This window comes from Cotesia glomerata, linkage group LG3 (assembly GCF_020080835.1).
Source record: "Cotesia glomerata isolate CgM1 linkage group LG3, MPM_Cglom_v2.3, whole genome shotgun sequence".
Classification (NCBI taxonomy): Eukaryota; Metazoa; Arthropoda; class Insecta; order Hymenoptera; family Braconidae; genus Cotesia; species Cotesia glomerata.
Window position 1 is genome coordinate 16,320,994 of NC_058160.1, and position 19,764 is coordinate 16,340,757.

A 19,764-nucleotide genomic window follows, 5' to 3' on the forward strand; every position below is an offset into this window, starting at 1 on the left:
ACAATTTTTCAGATAGTTCTGAAGAATTCAATAATGCTAAACGGATTGAAAACAATAATGATCGAAGTGCAATGAATCTTGACAGTGATAGCGAAGATAATAACGACGATAATAGTGACAGTGACTCTAATGATGAAAGTAGTTTGTTTTGCCGCCAAGGCAAAAGAGAGTTGGTCACCCCGACTCTCATAACTATACCTGTTTTGCCGCCAAGGCAAAAGAGAGTTGGTCACCCCGACTCTCATAACTATACATGTTTTGCCGCCAAGGCAAAAGAGAGTTGGTCACCCCGACTCTCATAACTATACCAAAAGCTTAACCAGACTCGAGACTCAACAAGAGTCATTTCTATGACTGTTCTCCGCGAACACGTCCAATAACACGTTTGTAATGGCTGCCGCACCTGCGCACCATGAGCTAGCGGGAAGAAGCCCGGCCGGCACGAAGCACGAGGCGCCAGACGCAGTGCAGCCAGATCGTGGGTAGAAGTTACCCTTTCCCGAGACCTCTACCCACACGCCACACAATGATACACTACTGTATCCGTGAGCGAGCAGCGTCGATGTTGCTCGGAAGGAGCCGAGAGCGACCGAAGTCCGTTGCCCCTCGCGCGCCAAAGTTCCACCACCAAACCGCCAGCATTTACTCCAATACATGGAAGCTGAGCACGTTCGTGAGTCGGCAAGCCAAAAGTGAGGCTTGGAAAAAAATGAAGTCAGCGCGAGGATCCTCGCGTGTGACGTCATGCGTCAAATTTTTTATGTTTTCAGGTTCTTCTTTTATAAATTATAAATTATAATAATAATAATAATTATTATTATTATTATTGTTAATATTATGGTTAATAGTTAATGATAACTTGAAATTCCTAAACGCAATTTAAATATAAGTTTACTCATACTCAGTAAGCTGCCTTGATAGGCGCGCGGTAAATTTTTTGGCTCGGGTGCCTAAAGTACCGGGTTCGAGAACTCGGCAATTTTTTTTTTTTTTTTTTTTTTTAAACAAAAATTTTTTTTATTTTGTTTTTTTAATACAAATTATTGTTATTACTTGTTAATTTTTTTTTTTTTTGCTTATAATTAAATTTTTACACAAGCAAACGTATAAAATTTATTATTAAAATTGTAATTATTGTTTTATTGTTATTCTTACTATTATTATTATTATTGTTATCATTATCATTATTATTATTGTTAATATTATGGTTAATAGTTAATGATAACTTGAAATTCCTAAACGCAATTTAAATATAAGTTTACTCATACTCAGTAAGCTGCCTTGATAGGCGCGCGGTAGATCTTTTGGCTCGGGTGCCTAAAGTACCGGGTTCGAGAGCTCGGTAATGTTTTTTTTTTTTTTTTTTTTTCAAACAAAAATTTTTTTTATTTTGTTTTTTTAATACAAATTATTGTTATTACAATGCCTTTCAATGATTCGTACCGGTCAAGAATTTTACGGAAAATGGAAACATCAAAATTTGGCCAACTCTAAATAAAGAGATCACTAAGTAAAAAATTTATATAAATATTATATTAGAAATAATAAAAAAATTATTTGTCTAAATAAGGATAATTCAAAATTTCGATATCAATAAAGATAGTAATGTAAAAATTTAGTCACCAGAAAAATTGGAATTATTTTAAAAAAGATAAGCATAAAATTATAAAATTTAAAAATAAGATATCTATGAAATTAGACAAATCATAAAACAAACAAGTGAAATGACAGATATTTAAAAAAATGGAGAAGAATAAATTTAGACAAGTTAATAAAAAGACAACTGAAAATTTAGAAATATAAAAAAATTGACAGTTTTAATTATTCGTAAACTTAAAAAATATCCATCTCTAAATATAGACCAGTAAATTTAGATATCTTTAATTTTGGACATCTCTAAATATTTACAAATATAAATTTTTTTAATTTTTAAAAAAGACGATTAAAAACATAGTAATCATACAAAATAAGTACTAAGAAATTTAAAATACAAAAGATAGCTAAAAATTAATTAATTTTCCTGTGACCGCTGCTCCAGGAAGTTATAAAGTTATTTGCGATCAATTGTCCTGTTATTTTTAAAACACACCAAGATTTTGCTTTTAATCTTAGTAAAAAATATTTTCGAGGACCCGGAACTACCAACAGCTCCTGTGACCGCTGCTCCAAGAAGTTGTAAAGTTATCGAACGCAAATAATGGATTGCGGGGGTGGACGTTAACAATGAAAATTAAAAATTTCCGACATCTAGCTCCTACAGACTCCTAATTTTGTATGAATTTTGTGTAAGTGATGTAAAAATAATTTATGAACGAATTTTACGATATCCCACTCCACAGAGGAATGCGGGGGTGGGTCTTAACAATGAAAATTTTAAATTTTTTAGCTGTTGCTCCTAAAGGCTCAAAATTTGATAAGTATCTGCTATATGCGAGGTAGAAATGATCTAAGAGTGGATTTTATGACAATCTACTCCCAATATGGATTGCGGGGGTGGACGTTAACAATGAAAATTAAAAATTTTCGACTTTTAGCTCCTACAGACTCCTAATTTTGTATGAATTTTGTGTAAGTGATGTAAAAATAATTTATGAACGAATTTTACGATATCCCACTCCACAGAGGAGTGCGGGGTGGGTCTTAACAATGAAAATTTTAAATTTCCGAGCTGTAGCTCCTATAGGCTCCAAATTTGGTAAGAATCTGTTCTATGGGATGTAGAAATGATTCAAGAGCGGATTTAATGACAGCCTACCCCCAATATGGATTGCGGGGGTGGGCGTTAACAATGAAAATTTTAAATTTCCGAGCTACAGCTCTGACAGACTCATAATTTTTTATGAATTTTCTGTAAGTAATGTAAAAATAATTTATGAACGAATTTTACGATATCCCTCCCCACAGGGGGATGCGGGGGTGGGTTTTAACAATTAAAATTTTTAAATTTTCGAGCTGTAGCTCCTATAAGCTCCAAATTTGAAAAGAATCTGCTATATGCGATAAACTGAAACTAAGGAAACGACCCAAAGTCGAAGAAAGTATTTACTAGCGTTATAGATTGAAATATAGATTAACTATTAAGTTGGAATACTAAAATAAAATAATAAATTATAAAATTAGTGTAAGAAAAGTAGATTTAAGCGAAAGATGTATCAGAGTTTGTTAGACAAGCTGTACATCTGGTGCCAATAAATAATAAATAAAATTCTCTTATGAGTATTAAAATCAATAATAAAATTTAATGAATCATAATTAATTATGAATTATTTTTTTTTCTCCATTCAAATTTTAATCGTTCTTGATTGGCCAATCTTTTTAATTTTTGTTCGGTTAAAGAGAATAAATTGTCGCGGAATTCCTTAAAAAACAAGAAGGTGTCATAAAGAGCCCTGATGAATGATCCCTATTGAAAATAAAAAGAAATTATTATTGTTAATTATTAAGCAAAATTAATTATTAACTCTAATACTAATCAAGGAAATTTAATGTTTTACATTTCGTGCTTGATCATATGCAATTCTATAAGAATCACTTTGTGATTCTTTAAAAGCCATTGCCTCATGAATGCGACAATCTCTCAAAAAAATTTTCACAATAGTAGTGCATCCAATGACATAAATCCCATCAATCTGGTCGACAAAATCTATTTAAGAACAAAAAAAAATTCTTAATGATTTTTGTGAAATTAATTGATCTTATACTCAAAGAAAAATTTAATTATCAATGAAAAAAGTATTCAGAAAGACATAAGTTGTTTTAGAGCAAGAAAAAATTTTCTACAGTCAAGAAAATATTCTTCACTAAAGAAAGTGTTACATAAGTAACTAAAATATTCGATAACTAAAATAATTAAAGCTATCCAATATATTTTCTTGAGTCAAAAAAATTGATCAATGATGTATGGATTTGTATCAAACATGATAAACAAATAATGACTATTATTGACTTACCAATTATTTGTTTTTTAATTTCATGAGACCAATCGTGAGGTTCAAATGTTTTATCTCCATTTACTATTAATTGTTCTAAATCCAAATTATTTAAATCCATTTCGAAAAAAAAAATTGGAAAAAATTTTTTTTTTAATTTGTTATTTTATATTTGGTTATTTTATTGTTTTATTTATTGAACTTTAAATTTTATTTTTATTTACATTAGTTAATTATTTTGTAAATATACTTATTAATAATATTGGTTGAATATTCTTTGTAAATAATATTAATTTTTTAGTTTATAAATATATTATTTTAGTTATTAAATTGAAATAGGTTAATTATTTGTAAATACATAACTTCAGTATGCTTATATTTAGGATGACATTTGTTTTGACACTTTTTTTATTGTGTCAAAATAAAAATATTATCAGACAGCTGTCACGATAAATATTAAAAAAAACTGATCTTATTGATTTAATAAAATCTATTAGACCGGATTTAAGTGAGCTTAATTGAGTAAAGTTAAATAATCTATAATTTTTTTTTTGTTAATAAGGTGATTCCTTAATAATAATAGAATTTTAGTTAATGTAGTGTTGATGATAATTTAGTGAAATGCTACTCAATTAAGAATTAATTTTATGGATATTCAAAGTGAGTGAAATCAAACCAAAAGTGATTTCTTCTTTTTAATGTTCTTGCAGTCTTGGTGAGTTTTTATTTAATCGTTTTTCTGTTTCAAAATATATAATCTATATATATATAAGAAATTTCCACCTATATATTGACTCATCACGATATCTCTGAAACCATAAAGCGTAGAGACTTGAAATTTGGTAGGAATATTCCTTTCGCCGTGTAAAGGTCAGCTAAGAACGGATTTTACGAAATTCTACCTACAAGGGGTTGCGGGGGCATTGACAATGGAAAATTCCCATTTTTAAACTATAGCTCCTATTTACTCCAAATTTGGCAGGAATCTCCTATATGTGATGTAGAAATGATCTAAGAGCGGATTTTATGACAATCTACTCTCAATATGGATTGCGGGGGTGGGCGTTAACAATGAAAATTTAAAATTTCCGAGCTATAGCTCCTAGAGAATCCTAATTTTGTATGAATTTTTTGTAAGTGATGTAAAAATAATTTATAAACGAATTTAACGATATCCTACCCCACACGGGGTTGCGGGGGTGGGTGTTAATAATTAAAATTTTTAATTTCCAAGCTATAGCTCCTATAAACTCCAAATTTAGTAGAGGTCTTCTATATGTGATATAAAAATGATCTAATAATGGATTTTACAACAAATCAACTCCAATAATGATCGTGGGGGTGAGTGTTAACCATAAAAAATCTTAATTTACAAACTATAGCTTCTAAAAACTCTAAATTTGGTAGAAATTTTTTATCTCTTATGTAGAGATCACCTCAAAATGGATTTCAATAAAGTCTACTTCCGATAGGAATTGCGGAGGTGGGTGTTAAAATCTAAAATTTTCATTTCCAAACTGTAACTTCTACAGACTCCAAATTCGGTGAGAATCTTCGTGTATGATGTCTATTTCAGTTAAGGGATTGCGGGGGCATTGATAATGAAAATTTCCCGTTTGTAAAATATAGTTCTTATAGACTCCAAATTTGGTAAAAATCTTCTACATGTGATGTAGAAATAATCTAAGAGCGGATTTAACGACGAATCACCCCCAATAAGGATTGCGAGGGTGGGTGTTGACAAAAAAAAATCTTAATTTCCAAAATATAGATTCTAAAAGCTGTAAATTTGGTAAAAATCTTTTATTTGTCATGTAGAGATCATCTCAAAACGGATTTCAATAAATTCTATTTCCAACAGGGAGTGCGGGGCTGGGTGTTAGAATTTCAAATTTCCATTTTCAAACTGTAACTTTTACAAACTCGAAATTAGGTCGGAATCTTTCATTTGTCATGAGGAGATCATCTCAAAACGGATTCCAAAAAATTCTACTTCTGATAGGGATTGCGGGGGCATTAACAATGAAAATTTCTCATTTCCAATCGATAGTTTTTATAGACTCAAAGTTTTGTTGGAATCTTTTATTTATAATGTAAAAATCATCTCGAATAGGATCTTACGAAGTTCCTCCCCCACATAGGAGTACGGGAATGATAATTGTCAAAAAATTCATATTCTTTAAATACAGTTCCTACAAATATAAAATTTGATAGAATCTCAAGAGAAACAGACAAATACCGAGATGGCCTCCAACGTCAACGGATTTAAATATTTTTCTTACTTAATAATGATATTTTCTTACAACAATCGTCTCTTTGGCAGCGGCAAAAAAGTCATTGTACCGTTTCCAAAATTTAACATTACATATAGCTATTCAGTCAACGGACTAAGAATTTTACATACATTTTATTTTTGCTGATCACATAATCGATGAATTGTTCTCATTACGGGATCGCGAAAATGTAACAGATTAAAAGCATTGCATTTTCTAAACACATGAGATATAGAAAAGAAATTTGAGATATAAAAAATATGAAAAAAAATAAATAAAAATAAAACATAAAATTTAATTTATTTCCTTTTCAATTCGCCCAGCGAAGCGGGCGGGAAACCGCTAGTATTTATATAAATTTTTTACTTAGTGATCTCTTTATTTAGAGTTGGCCAAATTTTGATGTTTCCATTTTCCGTAAAATTCTTGACCGGTACGAATCATTGAAAGGCATTGTAATAACAATAATTTGTATTAAAAAAACAAAATAAAAAAAATTTTTGTTTGAAAAAAAAAAAAAAAAAAAAAAACATTACCGGGCTCTCGAACCCGGTACTTTAGGCACCCGAGCCAAAAGATCTACCGCGCGCCTATCAAGGCAGCTTACTGAGTATGAGTAAACTTATATTTAAATTGCGTTTAGGAATTTCAAGTTATCATTAACTATTAACCATAATATTAACAATAATAATAATGATAATGATAATGTTATATCCGGCGTCGCCTCATATAACACTCAGGGTCTCTGCCTCACGACGAAAAGTGCAGCGCTTGCACTTTGAAGGACAATCGGACGGACAACACCTCGATCACGCCTTGAGCACACCGTGTCCACGTTCTGTCAAACTTGCAAATTTTAGACCAATAACAAAATTCAATTCCCTTCCAAAAGTCGCGACCCGAGTGCTTAAAAACCCTAAGCACCGCGGGACGCGCGTTCAATCTTTTATTAAAGAATACGAGGGAAGGTATCCTCGTAGAGCCCGTGTGTGTCCTTGTACCGCGTTACGTACGAGGCAGTATAAAGCACTAGGTCGCTTATACGAAATTCTAAATTTACTATTCTCTCTTTTGATTCTTTGAATTATATCGTCTACGAATCGCGTCAGTGTGCTCTTCGAGCAGGATCGAGGGCCCCGTTGTCCGTAGTGATATCTTTCTCTAAATTCTAACTTTTCGATCTATTAATTAATTTAAAGGCGGATCTAAGTATCCGCCTGAGTCGTTACTCTGTTCATGAACTCATAATAAAACATTCTAAATCATAAAATATAGTTATAAGTGAATAGTTATTAAGTGAAATATTGTGCATTGAGTGCGTCTCGCCCGTAGGGCGGCTAAATATTGAATAAACAGTAAAACTCCGAATATCGTGGAATCCATCATTTCTAAGATTAGTTCCTGAACCTCTTTCATCACATCGATCTCAACCACGAGAGAAGGAAGAGAAACCAGTCCAGGATCTACCGATCGACAGCTCAAACTTCAATCAACAACAAAATTCGTAAGGGACGAAGGTAAGTTCGGTTTCTGTAATCGACTTCTCTTTAAATTCACCGTTAGGAACCCTGGTTACCAGGAGGCGTTCGAAATCCACATTAAAAATAAAACTCTTGTATTTTATCTACAAGAGAAAATCTATCGAAAGGCGTGTCCGAGCCTCCTCAAGGCCCACTCTACAAATAATTATTTAATTATAATTAATTCGGACATAACAATAACAATAATAATAATAATAGTAAGAATAACAATAAAACAATAATTACAATTTTAATAATAAATTTTAAACGTTTGCTTGTGTAAAAATTTAATTATAAGCAAAAAAAAAATTAACAAGTAATAACAATAATTTGTATTAAAAAAACAAAATAAAAAAAATTTTTGTTTAAAAAAAAAAAAAAAAAAAAAAATTGCCGAGTTCTCGAACCCGGTACTTTAGGCACCCGAGCCAAAAAATTTACCGCGCGCCTATCAAGGCATCTTACAGGGACATAGTGGTAATTTATATTTAACTTGCATTTAGGAATTCCGAGTAAGAATTAACCGTAATAACAATTATTAATGATAAATAATAATAATAATAATTATTATTATTATTATTATTATTATTATAATTTATAATTTATAAAAGAAGAACCTGAAAACATAAAAAATTTGACGCATGACGTCACACGCGAGGATCCTCGCGCTGACTTCATTTTTTTCCAAGCCTCACTTTTGGCTTGCCGACTCACGAACGTGCTCAGCTTCCATGTATTGGAGTAAATGCTGGCGGTTTGGTGGTGGAACTTTGGCGCGCGAGGGGCAACGGACTTCGGTCGCTCTCGGCTCCTTCCGAGCAACATCGACGCTGCTCGCTCACGGATACAGTAGTGTATCATTGTGTGGCGTGTGGGTAGAGGTCTAGGGAAAGGGTAACTTCTACCCACGATCTGGCTGCACTGGCCAGACGCCATGTGCACAGTTGAGTTGTGTTTGGGACTTGTAACCGACACAATATACCCGCTAGCCTCACTAACACTGATCCTACTTTGTGCCTTTTTCTTTGTTCAATAATTTATATAACAGTACATTCGCTATTTGATTTCAATTCAATTCATTAAATTATTAATTTGTGTTCTTTATCGCCGTAAAAAATAATATAATTTCAGAATAATAAAATCTAAATTTGATACTTGTGACGCAGTAGTTTGTTGGCGTCGCAGCCATTGTTTAACTTGCACGCCGTGCAATAAAGAAGCGTGATTTCATCATCTTTAATTAATTGTTTTAATTTCAAGTCTCTTTGGACATAATTAAACATAAAATAAATTTCTAATAAATTTAACTTCATAATAAAAATTATCTTGTAGAACAAATTATCAAACGTAGTGCTTCCCACGTGTTAAACATTGACATTATAATTGATCTAGACTCGCGTGAATATTTGCATTAAATTCAACCAATTTAAGTTCCAATTATTATCACGACACATATTTAATCTAAATAATTAACTTTCAACTGATCTCAATTTAACTAACTAACTATTTCATATTCTCAATTCATAAAAACATTTTATCCTCTCGGATCTTTATCAGCAGGTTGACGGTTGACCTCAACAACCTAACGGCGGCTGAGATCATCTCTCACCCCTATTGTGCGCCTAGTACAATTATTTATACTTACACATACACACAGTTTCACATCATACGCATCTGTATCTATCTTCGAGGAGTTTTTCTCTAGTCATTGCTAGAGTTTTCTCCCATTGGGGAATAAATTAGTTATAATTATTCACCCCAACATCGAGTGTTTTATTTTAAAATTAGAATTCCTGATCCTGATCCTAAATAATCAAGAAGAACAAAATAATTACGGAAACTCTCCTTCTTGGAGAGTTTGCGACAAAACATTTGGTGCCTCCTGTGAGGTCTGAGCTCACGAACCCTGGTGTACGAGTGGATAGAAGGAAGTGTCAATCAACATCAACATCGCTGGACATCTAACAATAAAAGATAAGTCTCTCAATTTTCTTCCTCAATTATTATCTCTCAATAATTACTACTTAATTATTTTAATAACTTAATTATTTAAATATTTAATTTATATTATTACATATTACTATTTCTTAATTAACCAACGATTAAAAATTAATTACTTGCGTCAATATTTATTTAACTAATTGACTGACATACGATAGTCAATTTATTACTTAAGTAATGCAATTGATTATTAATCAATTATTTAATATTACTATTATTATAATTTTATTTTTTATTACTACTATTATTTAAAATTATTTCAAAATGAATAAAACAGACATTCCCTTAGACAAAAAACGTCTACTGATTTTAAACAAGTCAATGCAGTCCAAACTGGACTAACACAAGAAAATGTTGATCTAGTAGCTATAAACTTACGTTTTGCTAAGGTCAAACAATTATATGAACATTACGATACGACCATCGACGAATTAGAAATGACTGATCCCGATAATGCAGAAGTTACCCTCGCAGACGACACACGAACTGCATACTTTGCACTTGCCAGTCAACTACATACTTTAAATCAATCCAATGCTAAGGGGAACAATTCACATAATAAAAATATATCCTCACGAGATACATCAGTCGGAAATACTACCTTTGAAACACAACGTCTTGCTAAACTTCCAACTGCAGAATTACCTAAATTTGACGGGAACTTTGAAAATTGGCTTTCATTTAAAAATATGTTCAAATCCTTAATTGATGTTCGTAAAGATCTTGATGACGTAAATAAATTGTATTATCTTCGTGCATCTTTAACTGGCGCAGCATCTAACAAGCTTTCGCTTTATGATGCAAGTGCAGAAAATTACACTAAAGCATGGGATCTTTTAACTGAAACTTATCAAAAGGAACTAGCTTTAGTTAACAAACATTACGATGCCCTTCTGGATTTAGATATTATAGAAAAACCTACTAATGAAAATTTCACTAAATTTATAGATCAAGCTCGCCAGCATTTAAATGAATTAGAAACACTTAATGCGAAACCGACTGATGCATTCATTGTACGGGTGCTGGAACGTAAATTACCCATATATATTAGAGAAAAATGGGAGGAGACATTTGACAATGAAAACACTTTCGACAATTGAACAGTTTGGTAAATTCGTGACTAAGACAGCTTTTCGATTTAGTTCACGTAAACCGAATCAACATCATGACACCGGTAACTCGTTCAAACGTAAACGTACTGACCGAACATTCAACGCTAATAAATCACAAAAAACTGAACCGACTGCACGAGCACTCATGACAACACCCTTGATAGCTTTTCCTCATTGTAAGGGTAACCACCCTCTCTATAAATGTCCAAATTTCAATTCACTAACAGTTGACCAACGTGTTAAATTTGTTAAGGCCTCCCGACTCTGTCCTAACTGCTTACGTGAACATAAAGGACCCTGTACTTCCATCCACTGCAAGCTTTGTCATAAATTTCACCACACTATGCTACATTACAAGCAAAATTCAAACACTTATACAAATCAGAACAAAAATATAATACCTAACCACAACACTTAGATCACCAAGATTTCAATTAATGATGAGCGCTCTCATCCAGATGCGTGATTCTAATGGTAAATTCGTACAAGCTCGTGCGTTACTTGATATTTGTGCTACTGCAAACTTCATTACCGAAAATTTAATTAATAGATTGAAATTACCTACCCAAACTTGTTCTATTCCAACCGGTGCAGTTAATGGAATACAAACTTTTTCTAAACATCTTATTCAAGTAGTATGCAAATCCTTAAACAATAAATTTCAAAAATCATTATCCTTTTTGACAGTTGAAAAAATCACTGATTTGAGTCCTAACGAAGTATTTCCACGTGATAAAATAGATATACCAAATAACATAGCCTTGGCTGATCCACTCTTTCATCTTCCGCGACCAGTAGATGTTCTCATTGGTTCCGGAACCACTTTAGCCTTGCTGTCAATTGGACAAATTAATCGCTCACATGAAGATTGTGATTTAATTATACAGAAAACACAACTTGGTTGGGTTGTAGCGGGGGGAGTCAATGAGGATAACGATACACAACCTGTATCATGTCAACTTTTAGATTTGTCAAATCAATTAACTCGTTTTTTGGATAATAAAGGACGTTAATCCTAAAGGGTCTAGAACCTTAGATGATTCTCTTTGTGAGACACATTACCAACTTAACACTACCCGAGATGCAAGTGGGAGATATATTGTGAAATTACCCTTTAAAGTCGAGAATGTAGATTTTGGTAATTCTAAACAACAAGCTTATAAAAGATTTCTCTCTTTACAGAGAAGATTAAATTTAGATCAGCAACTTAAGATTGAGTACAATAAAGTAATGCAGGAGTACATCGACCTTGGTCATATGGTACTCGTATCACATGATCAAGAGCCGGGCTACTATTTACCACACCATCCCGTCATAAAAACATCTAGCACTACCATCAAGGTACGCGTTGTATTCGACGCATCTGCAAAATCTGATAAAGGTATCTCCTTGAATGAGGTTCTGCTGACTGGGCCTACTGTACAAGATAACGTATTTACTATTCTATTACGTTTCCGTATCTATGTTTACGCTATGACTTCTGATATTGCTCAAATGTATAGACAAATCCGGGTCCATCCAGATCATCATAAATTTCAAAGAATTTTTCATTATCATAACGACAAAATTAGCACTTTTGAATTACAACGAGTCACCTTTGGAGTATCTGCTGCTCCATTTTTGGCCACACGTACAGTAAATCAATTAGCTGACGACGAACGTCATAACTTCCCAAACGCCTCGATTGTACTTAAACGCGATTTATATGTTGATAATTTGTTAACCGGGACTAATTCTTTACCTGAAATTTTGCAATTACGCGACGAAATAATTCAATTAGTAAGAAAGGAGGGTTTTGAACTCCGTCAGTGGGCCTCCAATCATAAACATGCACTAGACAACTTTGACCAAAGAACGCTTGACTTGGATTGTGCTATTAATGATGACCCTATTTCTAAAACTCTTGGTATTGTCTGGAACTCTTCAACTGATGAATTTATTTATACTGTCAATTCACTTAATTCTTTGAAAAAGATGACTAAAAGAACAATCTTATCTGATATCGCAAAAATTTTCGATCCACTCGAGATCTTAGGTCCAGTAGTACTTGCTGCTAAAGCGATGGTACAAGCATGTTGGAAGGTAAAGGTTCACTGGGATGAAACAGTACCACAAGAATTACACACTCGTTGGTGTAAATTTGCTGAACAACTACCTTTAATTAGAGAATTTGCGGTTGAACGTAACATTGTTATTCCCAATGCTAGTAATATCGAGATACACGGGTTTTGTGATGCTAGTAAAATAGGCTACGGAGCCTGCTTATATGTACGTTCAATGAATCAACAAGGTCAAGTAATTATCAAATTAGCTTGTTCAAAATCTAGAGTCGCGCTAATTAAAGAGGTAACCATACCTAAATTAAAACTGTGTGGAGCACAACTACTTTCTAGATTATACAAAGAAGCACTTCCTGCGCTTAATTTCACTTGTAATAAAATAGTCTTTTAGTCAGATTCAACTATTGTCTTACAATGGCTCAAACGCTCGCCCCACACTCTTAAAGTCTTTGAATCAAATCGAGTTTCTGAAATACAATCTCTTGGGAATGATGTAGAATGGCGACATATTAGAACTAGTGATAATCCTGCCGACTCTTTATCTCGAGGTCAATTACCGTCCGATTTTCTTAAAAACAAAACGTGGTTTGAGGGTCCTACGTGGCTTACACAAGATCCTAATACCTGGCCTATTTCTATTCAGTCTGTTCCTTCAGAACTACCAGGTTTACGAAAAAACACCTGTCTACTAGCATCTACCAGTGACCTCTTCCAACGCTTTTCATCTTATGCAACTCTCATAAATTCTTTTTCATTCATTTTACGTATGCTCAAATCAAGTCCGTTTAAACATAAACCGCTTAGTGTTGAAGAAAAATCAAAAACAGAAATTCGAATACTTACATTAATTCAACAAGAACAATTCCATTATGAAATAGAACAACTTAAAGAAACTGGAGACACTAAAAATCTAAGATTACGTTGTCTAAATCCTTTTATTGATCAAAACGGTTTGTTACGAGTAGGTGGTCGTTTAAAACACGCCCTTATTTCATTTTCTACAAAACATCCCATTTTACTGCCTTCACATCACTATGTTACAGACTTAATTATTAGAGAAACACATAAAAATGCATACCACTCTGGTATCCAAGCAACATTATCAAACTTACGTCATAAATTCTGGTTACTGGATGGAAAAGGTCAGATAAGGCGAGTTGTCAAAAGATGCGTGGAATGCATTAGACATCGTCCTGTGATACTTCAAGGGAAGATGGCTGACCTACCTAGTGCCAGAGTTACAGAATCAGCCGCGTTTTCTCACGTGGGAGTAGACTATTTTGGACCTTTGTTCATAAAAGAACGAAAATTTAGAAATCGAACTAAGGTTAAAGTCTATGGGTGCGTTTTTATTTGCATGGCCACTAAGGCGGTCCATCTTGAGATTGCTAGTGACCTGACTACGGATGGCTTCCTGGGAGCTTTCGGACGGTTTATTGGTCGCCGGGGGGTCCCGTCTCATGTTTATTCTGATAATGGTACCAATTTTGTAGGCACTAATAACCAATTACAAGAACTTTATGCACTTTTTACATCTAAATCTCATCAAAATTTAGTCAATGATTATGCAGTTAGAAAAAACATTGTTTGGAAATTCAATCCACCACTATCACCGCATTTTGGGGGCATTTGGGAGGCGGCAGTAAAGTCTTTTAAACATCATTTTAAGAGGGTGGTGAAGGATCAACTTCTGACTTTTGAAGAGTTGAATTCCTTAACTGTACAAATTGAAGCTATACTTAACTCTAGACCTCTATGCACGCTATCTAGCGATCCAAATGATCCTATCGCATTAACACCTGCTCATATTTTAATAGGGCGTCCTCTCACAATGCTGCCTGAAACTGATTTTTCTAATGTTGCAGACAATCGTCTAAGCGTATGGCAATTCGTCACTAAGGCAAGACAAGACTTTTGGAAGCGCTGGTATTTGGAATACCTTCACGAGCTTCAAATTCGTCAAAAATGGCATTCTACTCAAGAAGAAATCAAACCTAACCAGATTGTATTACTGATGGACATAAATCAACCATGTATGCGATGGGAACTGGGTGTGGTGGTCGAAATCCACCCTGGAGACGATGGAGTTACCCGACTAGCATCTATCCGAACAACACGAGGACTGTTCAAACGGAACATCACTCTATTATGTCCATTACCTATTAATGCCTAATCTTATTGTTATGTAATAACTACTGTATTACACTGCACAACATATCATATCATCTTGCTTACACATTCGCAACGGGGGGAGTGTGTTTTGCCGCCAAGGCAAAAGAGAGTTGGTCACCCCGACTCTCATAACTATACCTGTTTTGCCGCCAAGGCAAAAGAGAGTTGGTCACCCCGACTCTCATAACTATACCTGTTTTGCCGCCAAGGCAAAAGAGAGTTGGTCACCCCGACTCTCATAACTATACCAAAAGCTTAACCAGACTCGAGACTCAACAAGAGTCATTTCTATGACTGTTCTCCGCGAACACGTCCAATAACACGTTTGTAATGGCTGCCGCACCTGCGCACCATGAGCTAGCGGGAAGAAGCCCGGCCGGCACGAAGCACGAGGCGCCAGACGCCATGTGCACAGTTGAGTTGTGTTTGGGACTTGTAACCGACACAATATACCCGCTAGCCTCACTAACACTGATCCTACTTTGTGCCTTTTTCTTTGTTCAATAATTTATATAACAGTACATTCGCTATTTGATTTCAATTCAATTCATTAAATTATTAATTTGTGTTCTTTATCGCCGTAAAAAATAATATAATTTCAGAATAATTAAATTTAAATTTGATACTTGTGACGCAGTAGTTTGTTGGCGTCGCAGCCATTGTTTAACTTGCATGCCGTGCAATAAAGAAGCGTGATTTCATCATCTTTAATTAATTGTTTTAATTTCAAGTCTCTTTGGACATAATTAAAAATAAAATAAATTTCTAATAAATTTAACTTCATAATAAAAATTATCTTGTAGAACAAATTATCAAACTTAGAGCTTCCCACGTGTTAAATATTGACATTATAATTGATCTAGACTCGCGTGAATATTTGCATTAAATTCAACCAATTTAAATTCCAATTATTATCACGAAACATATTTAATCTAAATAATTAACTTTCAACTGATCTCAATTTAACTAACTAACTATTTCATATTCTCAATTCATAAAAACATTTTATCCTCTCGGATCTTTATCAGCAGGTTGACGGTTGACCTCAACAACCTAACGGCGGCTGAGATCATCTCTCACCCCTATTGTGCGCCTAGTACAATTATTTATACTTACACATACACACAGTTTCACATCATACGCATCTGTATCTATCTTCGAGGAGTTTTTCTCTAGTCATTGCTAGAGTTTCCTCCCATTGGGGAATAAATTAGTTATAATTATTCACCCCAACATCGAGTGTTTTATTTTAAAATTAGAATTCCTGATCCTGATCCTAAATAATCAAGAAGAACAAAATAATTACGGAAACTCTCCTTCTTGGAGAGTTTGTGACAAAACATAGTTCAAGCAAACCTTTTTTTAGTGTCAATAAATCAATATTTACCTTTCCATTTGTTTCTAAATCTACTTTTAATGAAAATGATCACTTGTTGGCTATAATTGCAATATCTATGCGCAATAACCTTTCCTTTGAAGTGACATTGTCCATGCTTACTTGGATGAAATTAACTCATAGTAATAATAACCTTCCGACAGCTAAAAAAGCTCTATGGAAAGCATTACATCGTGATGAATCATTGATTACCCGTCATATTTATTGCGGTATCTGTAAAGAAAATCTTGGAACAGGGATAACGCCATATAAAAATTGTAGTTGCGAATCATGTGGTCCAAATAAAAAATCAGAAAATGTCCATTATTTTCTTCAGCTAAACTTAAGTAGCCAATTATCTGGTATATTTAAAATCCCAGGTATTGAGAAGTCATTGAGTTATCGATTTACGAGAGAAAAAAAAGATTCATCAGCTATGGAAGACATCTTTGATGGACAAGTATATAAAAATTTGAGTTCATTTGGCAATTTCTTGAACAATCTATCAAATTATTCGTTCACAATCAATATAGATGGTTGTCAAGTAGCAAAATTGTCAAAAGCTAGCGCATGGCCTATTTACTTTCAGATTAATGAATTATCACCACATCTACGTAAGAAGCACATGCTTTTGGCAGAAGTTTTTGTAGATACATGTCATCCATCTTTAAACCTCATGTTAGATCCAATAGTGAAGAAATTACAAGAATTGCACGAAACTGAAATTGCTTGGAAAACTTCCGAAGGACAAAAAATTTTATCAAAGTTTGCTGTTATAACTTGTACTGTTGATTCTCTAGCAAGATTACTTATTATGAGAATGAAGCAGTTTAATGGCTACAACGGATGTTCGTTTTGTTACGCAGCAGGAGAATATCATGGACATAAAATCGTATATCCAAGAAGTCATAGTTATGGAAATTTGCGCACTGATGAAGAAATAAGAAGTGATATGCTCATTTCTTACGAATCCAAAACAGTAACTAATGGTATAAAGGGAATTTCTGCTTTAGCTGCTTTTCCAGAATTTGATTTAAGTAATGGACTTGCTGTTGACAGTTTACATGCAGTTTTTTTGGGAGCTGGACGACAACACTCAAATTTATTTTTTACAGCTACAGATACTCCATATTACATTGGTGATCCAACTAGTCAGGAAAGAATTAATAATCGCTTATTATCTATAAGACCTCCATCACGTCGAAGTCGTTTACCACGAAAGTTAGAAACATTTAATAATTGGAAAGGCTCAGAATTAAGAAACTGGTTGGATTACGCTGCACCGTGTTTGGATGGTATATTAGACATTAAATATATCAAACATTTTACTCTCCTGTCTCAAGCTGTGCACATTTTCAATAAAGATTCTATATCAAGAACTGATCTTGAGCATGCTGGAAATCTTATAGAACAATATGTCACACAGTTTGAAGAATTATTTGGGTTAAATCAAATGAGTTATAATATTCATTTATTAACTCACTTGGCGAGAAAAATTAAAAATTTAGGTCCAATGTGGGTACATAACGCATCGATTTATGAATCTTGGAACAAGAAAGTTATGGACAAAGTAACGAGCCCTCATGGGAGAGCTGACCAAATAGTGACCAGGTTTTTAATGACCAAATTCATAGAATCCCCAGTTTATAGCGATGTTATTTCTCCTGAAACCAAGCAATTTATACGTGACACTATGAAGATGCCTAACTTGAATGACGGAACTGTAATTAATAAAGATTTTCAATGTATGAGCAGCGCTGAAACCACAATACTTAACGAAACCGAACTCGATACACTTCAAGAGATGGGTTATAATCCAATTAACTGTGCTTCATCATACGCTAAAATTTGAGTGAACGGAGTTAATTACAGCAGAAAGAACGATAATGATAATAAATTCTGTAATTCCATAATATTTTATAATAATACATTTGGAGAAATATTATCTATTATTGAATTTAACAATGAAGATAATCATAAAATGCAAGGCTTTTTTGTGAAAGTTTTTAATATAAAAAAATGTGCATATGGTACAACGTATATAAAAGAAGTAGAGATAAGCAATCGACTAATTTTTATAAGTGAATTAAAATTTGTTAAGCCTGCAACTCTAATATGTACGGAAATAGGAAAATTTGTTTTTGAACTTCCAAATTGTTGGGAAACTGACTGAGATAATTAAAAACTTTTTAACTTAAAAAACAAATTTTACAAATATTTGTAATTTTTATCTATACAATTTTTTTGAAATTGTTAATATTGCAAATCGAAATATGTATTTTTAAATTGTTTATTTAAGTTCGATTTTTAGTAACTTTATATTACGTAACATCATTATCGAATTAAAAAAGCTAATTAATTGTCAAAAATTATTCTATTAATAAATTTGATTTTGAGTAATGTATTATTATGAAATCAGTAGAAATCGCTGTCTCAGAGTTACTGGTTCATATTAAAAAATGTTGATGATAAATGAAACATGCAATTAAACGAATCCTTTGAATGTCTTCTTGAATTAGTTATAGATTCCATGAATTCTTTCTCAAGTAAATATTATTGATACTATTAACATAAAATATAAATTTTGAATTTGATTCAGAACTTTGAGCGTGACTTAGAGCTAAAAACAACAATTGCCCAAGTCAAAATCAGAAGCATTTATTTACGTTTATAATGTCTGAGATGTTGCATGAACGTTGCAGATTTTGACTCTGGTAATTATAAGATACATTTTAAAAAACTCATTTTTTACTTTCAGCATGAGAAGAAGATAAATTTTGAGAAAATTTGATAAAATTACAATAAATAAGTAAGATTGCTATAAACACCGATAATTTATAATTTTCACCAGAAAATCAATAGGCTGAGGATAATCGGACACTAGCGTGTATTTAGCGGGTACTTAGCGTGAGTTATAATCTAAGATAATTTGGAGTAGACATTTAGCGTAAATATAATATTATCTGAACTGTGAGCTTTTATCTGATGGACTTTAGCGTGAATGGAAGCTTTTATTTGGATTTCAGCTGGAAATTTTCTTTTAATAATCAATATGATTTGTTTTTTACAATTATTTGCATAAATTTTATTGAGGACGTAATTGTATATAATAATTATAAAATCCACCGTAACATATATTTTTAATTTTCACTACAAATAACCTTATAATAACATTGCATGATTTTTTGTTATGTTACACCAGACAAAAAATATATAGTAGAAGAGACCGTGGGAGATCGACCTTCACCGATCTGATAACCAGATGAGACATATTTTTTATCGAATATAATTTATAAACAAATATGCCTATAATTACTTGCCT

The 19,764-nt window shown here is 33.0% G+C and overlaps 1 protein-coding gene across 1 annotated transcript; it reads left to right on the forward strand.

Moving 5' to 3' along the window:
- On the forward strand, window positions 1–18,634 carry LOC123261105. Its single transcript, XM_044722598.1, has 2 exons — window positions 1–142; window positions 16,413–18,634. The coding sequence occupies exons 1-2, from the start codon at window positions 72–74 to the stop codon at window positions 18,292–18,294; spliced, it is 1,953 nt and encodes a 650-aa protein (XP_044578533.1). The 5' UTR covers window positions 1–71; the 3' UTR covers window positions 18,295–18,634.
- Window positions 18,635–19,764: the final 1,130 nt, after the last annotated feature.

Coding starts and splice junctions, on each gene's coding strand:
- LOC123261105 (XM_044722598.1), top strand. CDS start 72: ATGAATCTTGACAGTGATAGCGAAGATAATAACGACGATAATAGTGAC. Junction 143..16,412: donor GACTCTAATGATGAAAGTAG/TTTGTTTTGCCG, acceptor GACAAAACATAG/TTCAAGCAAACCTTTTTTTA.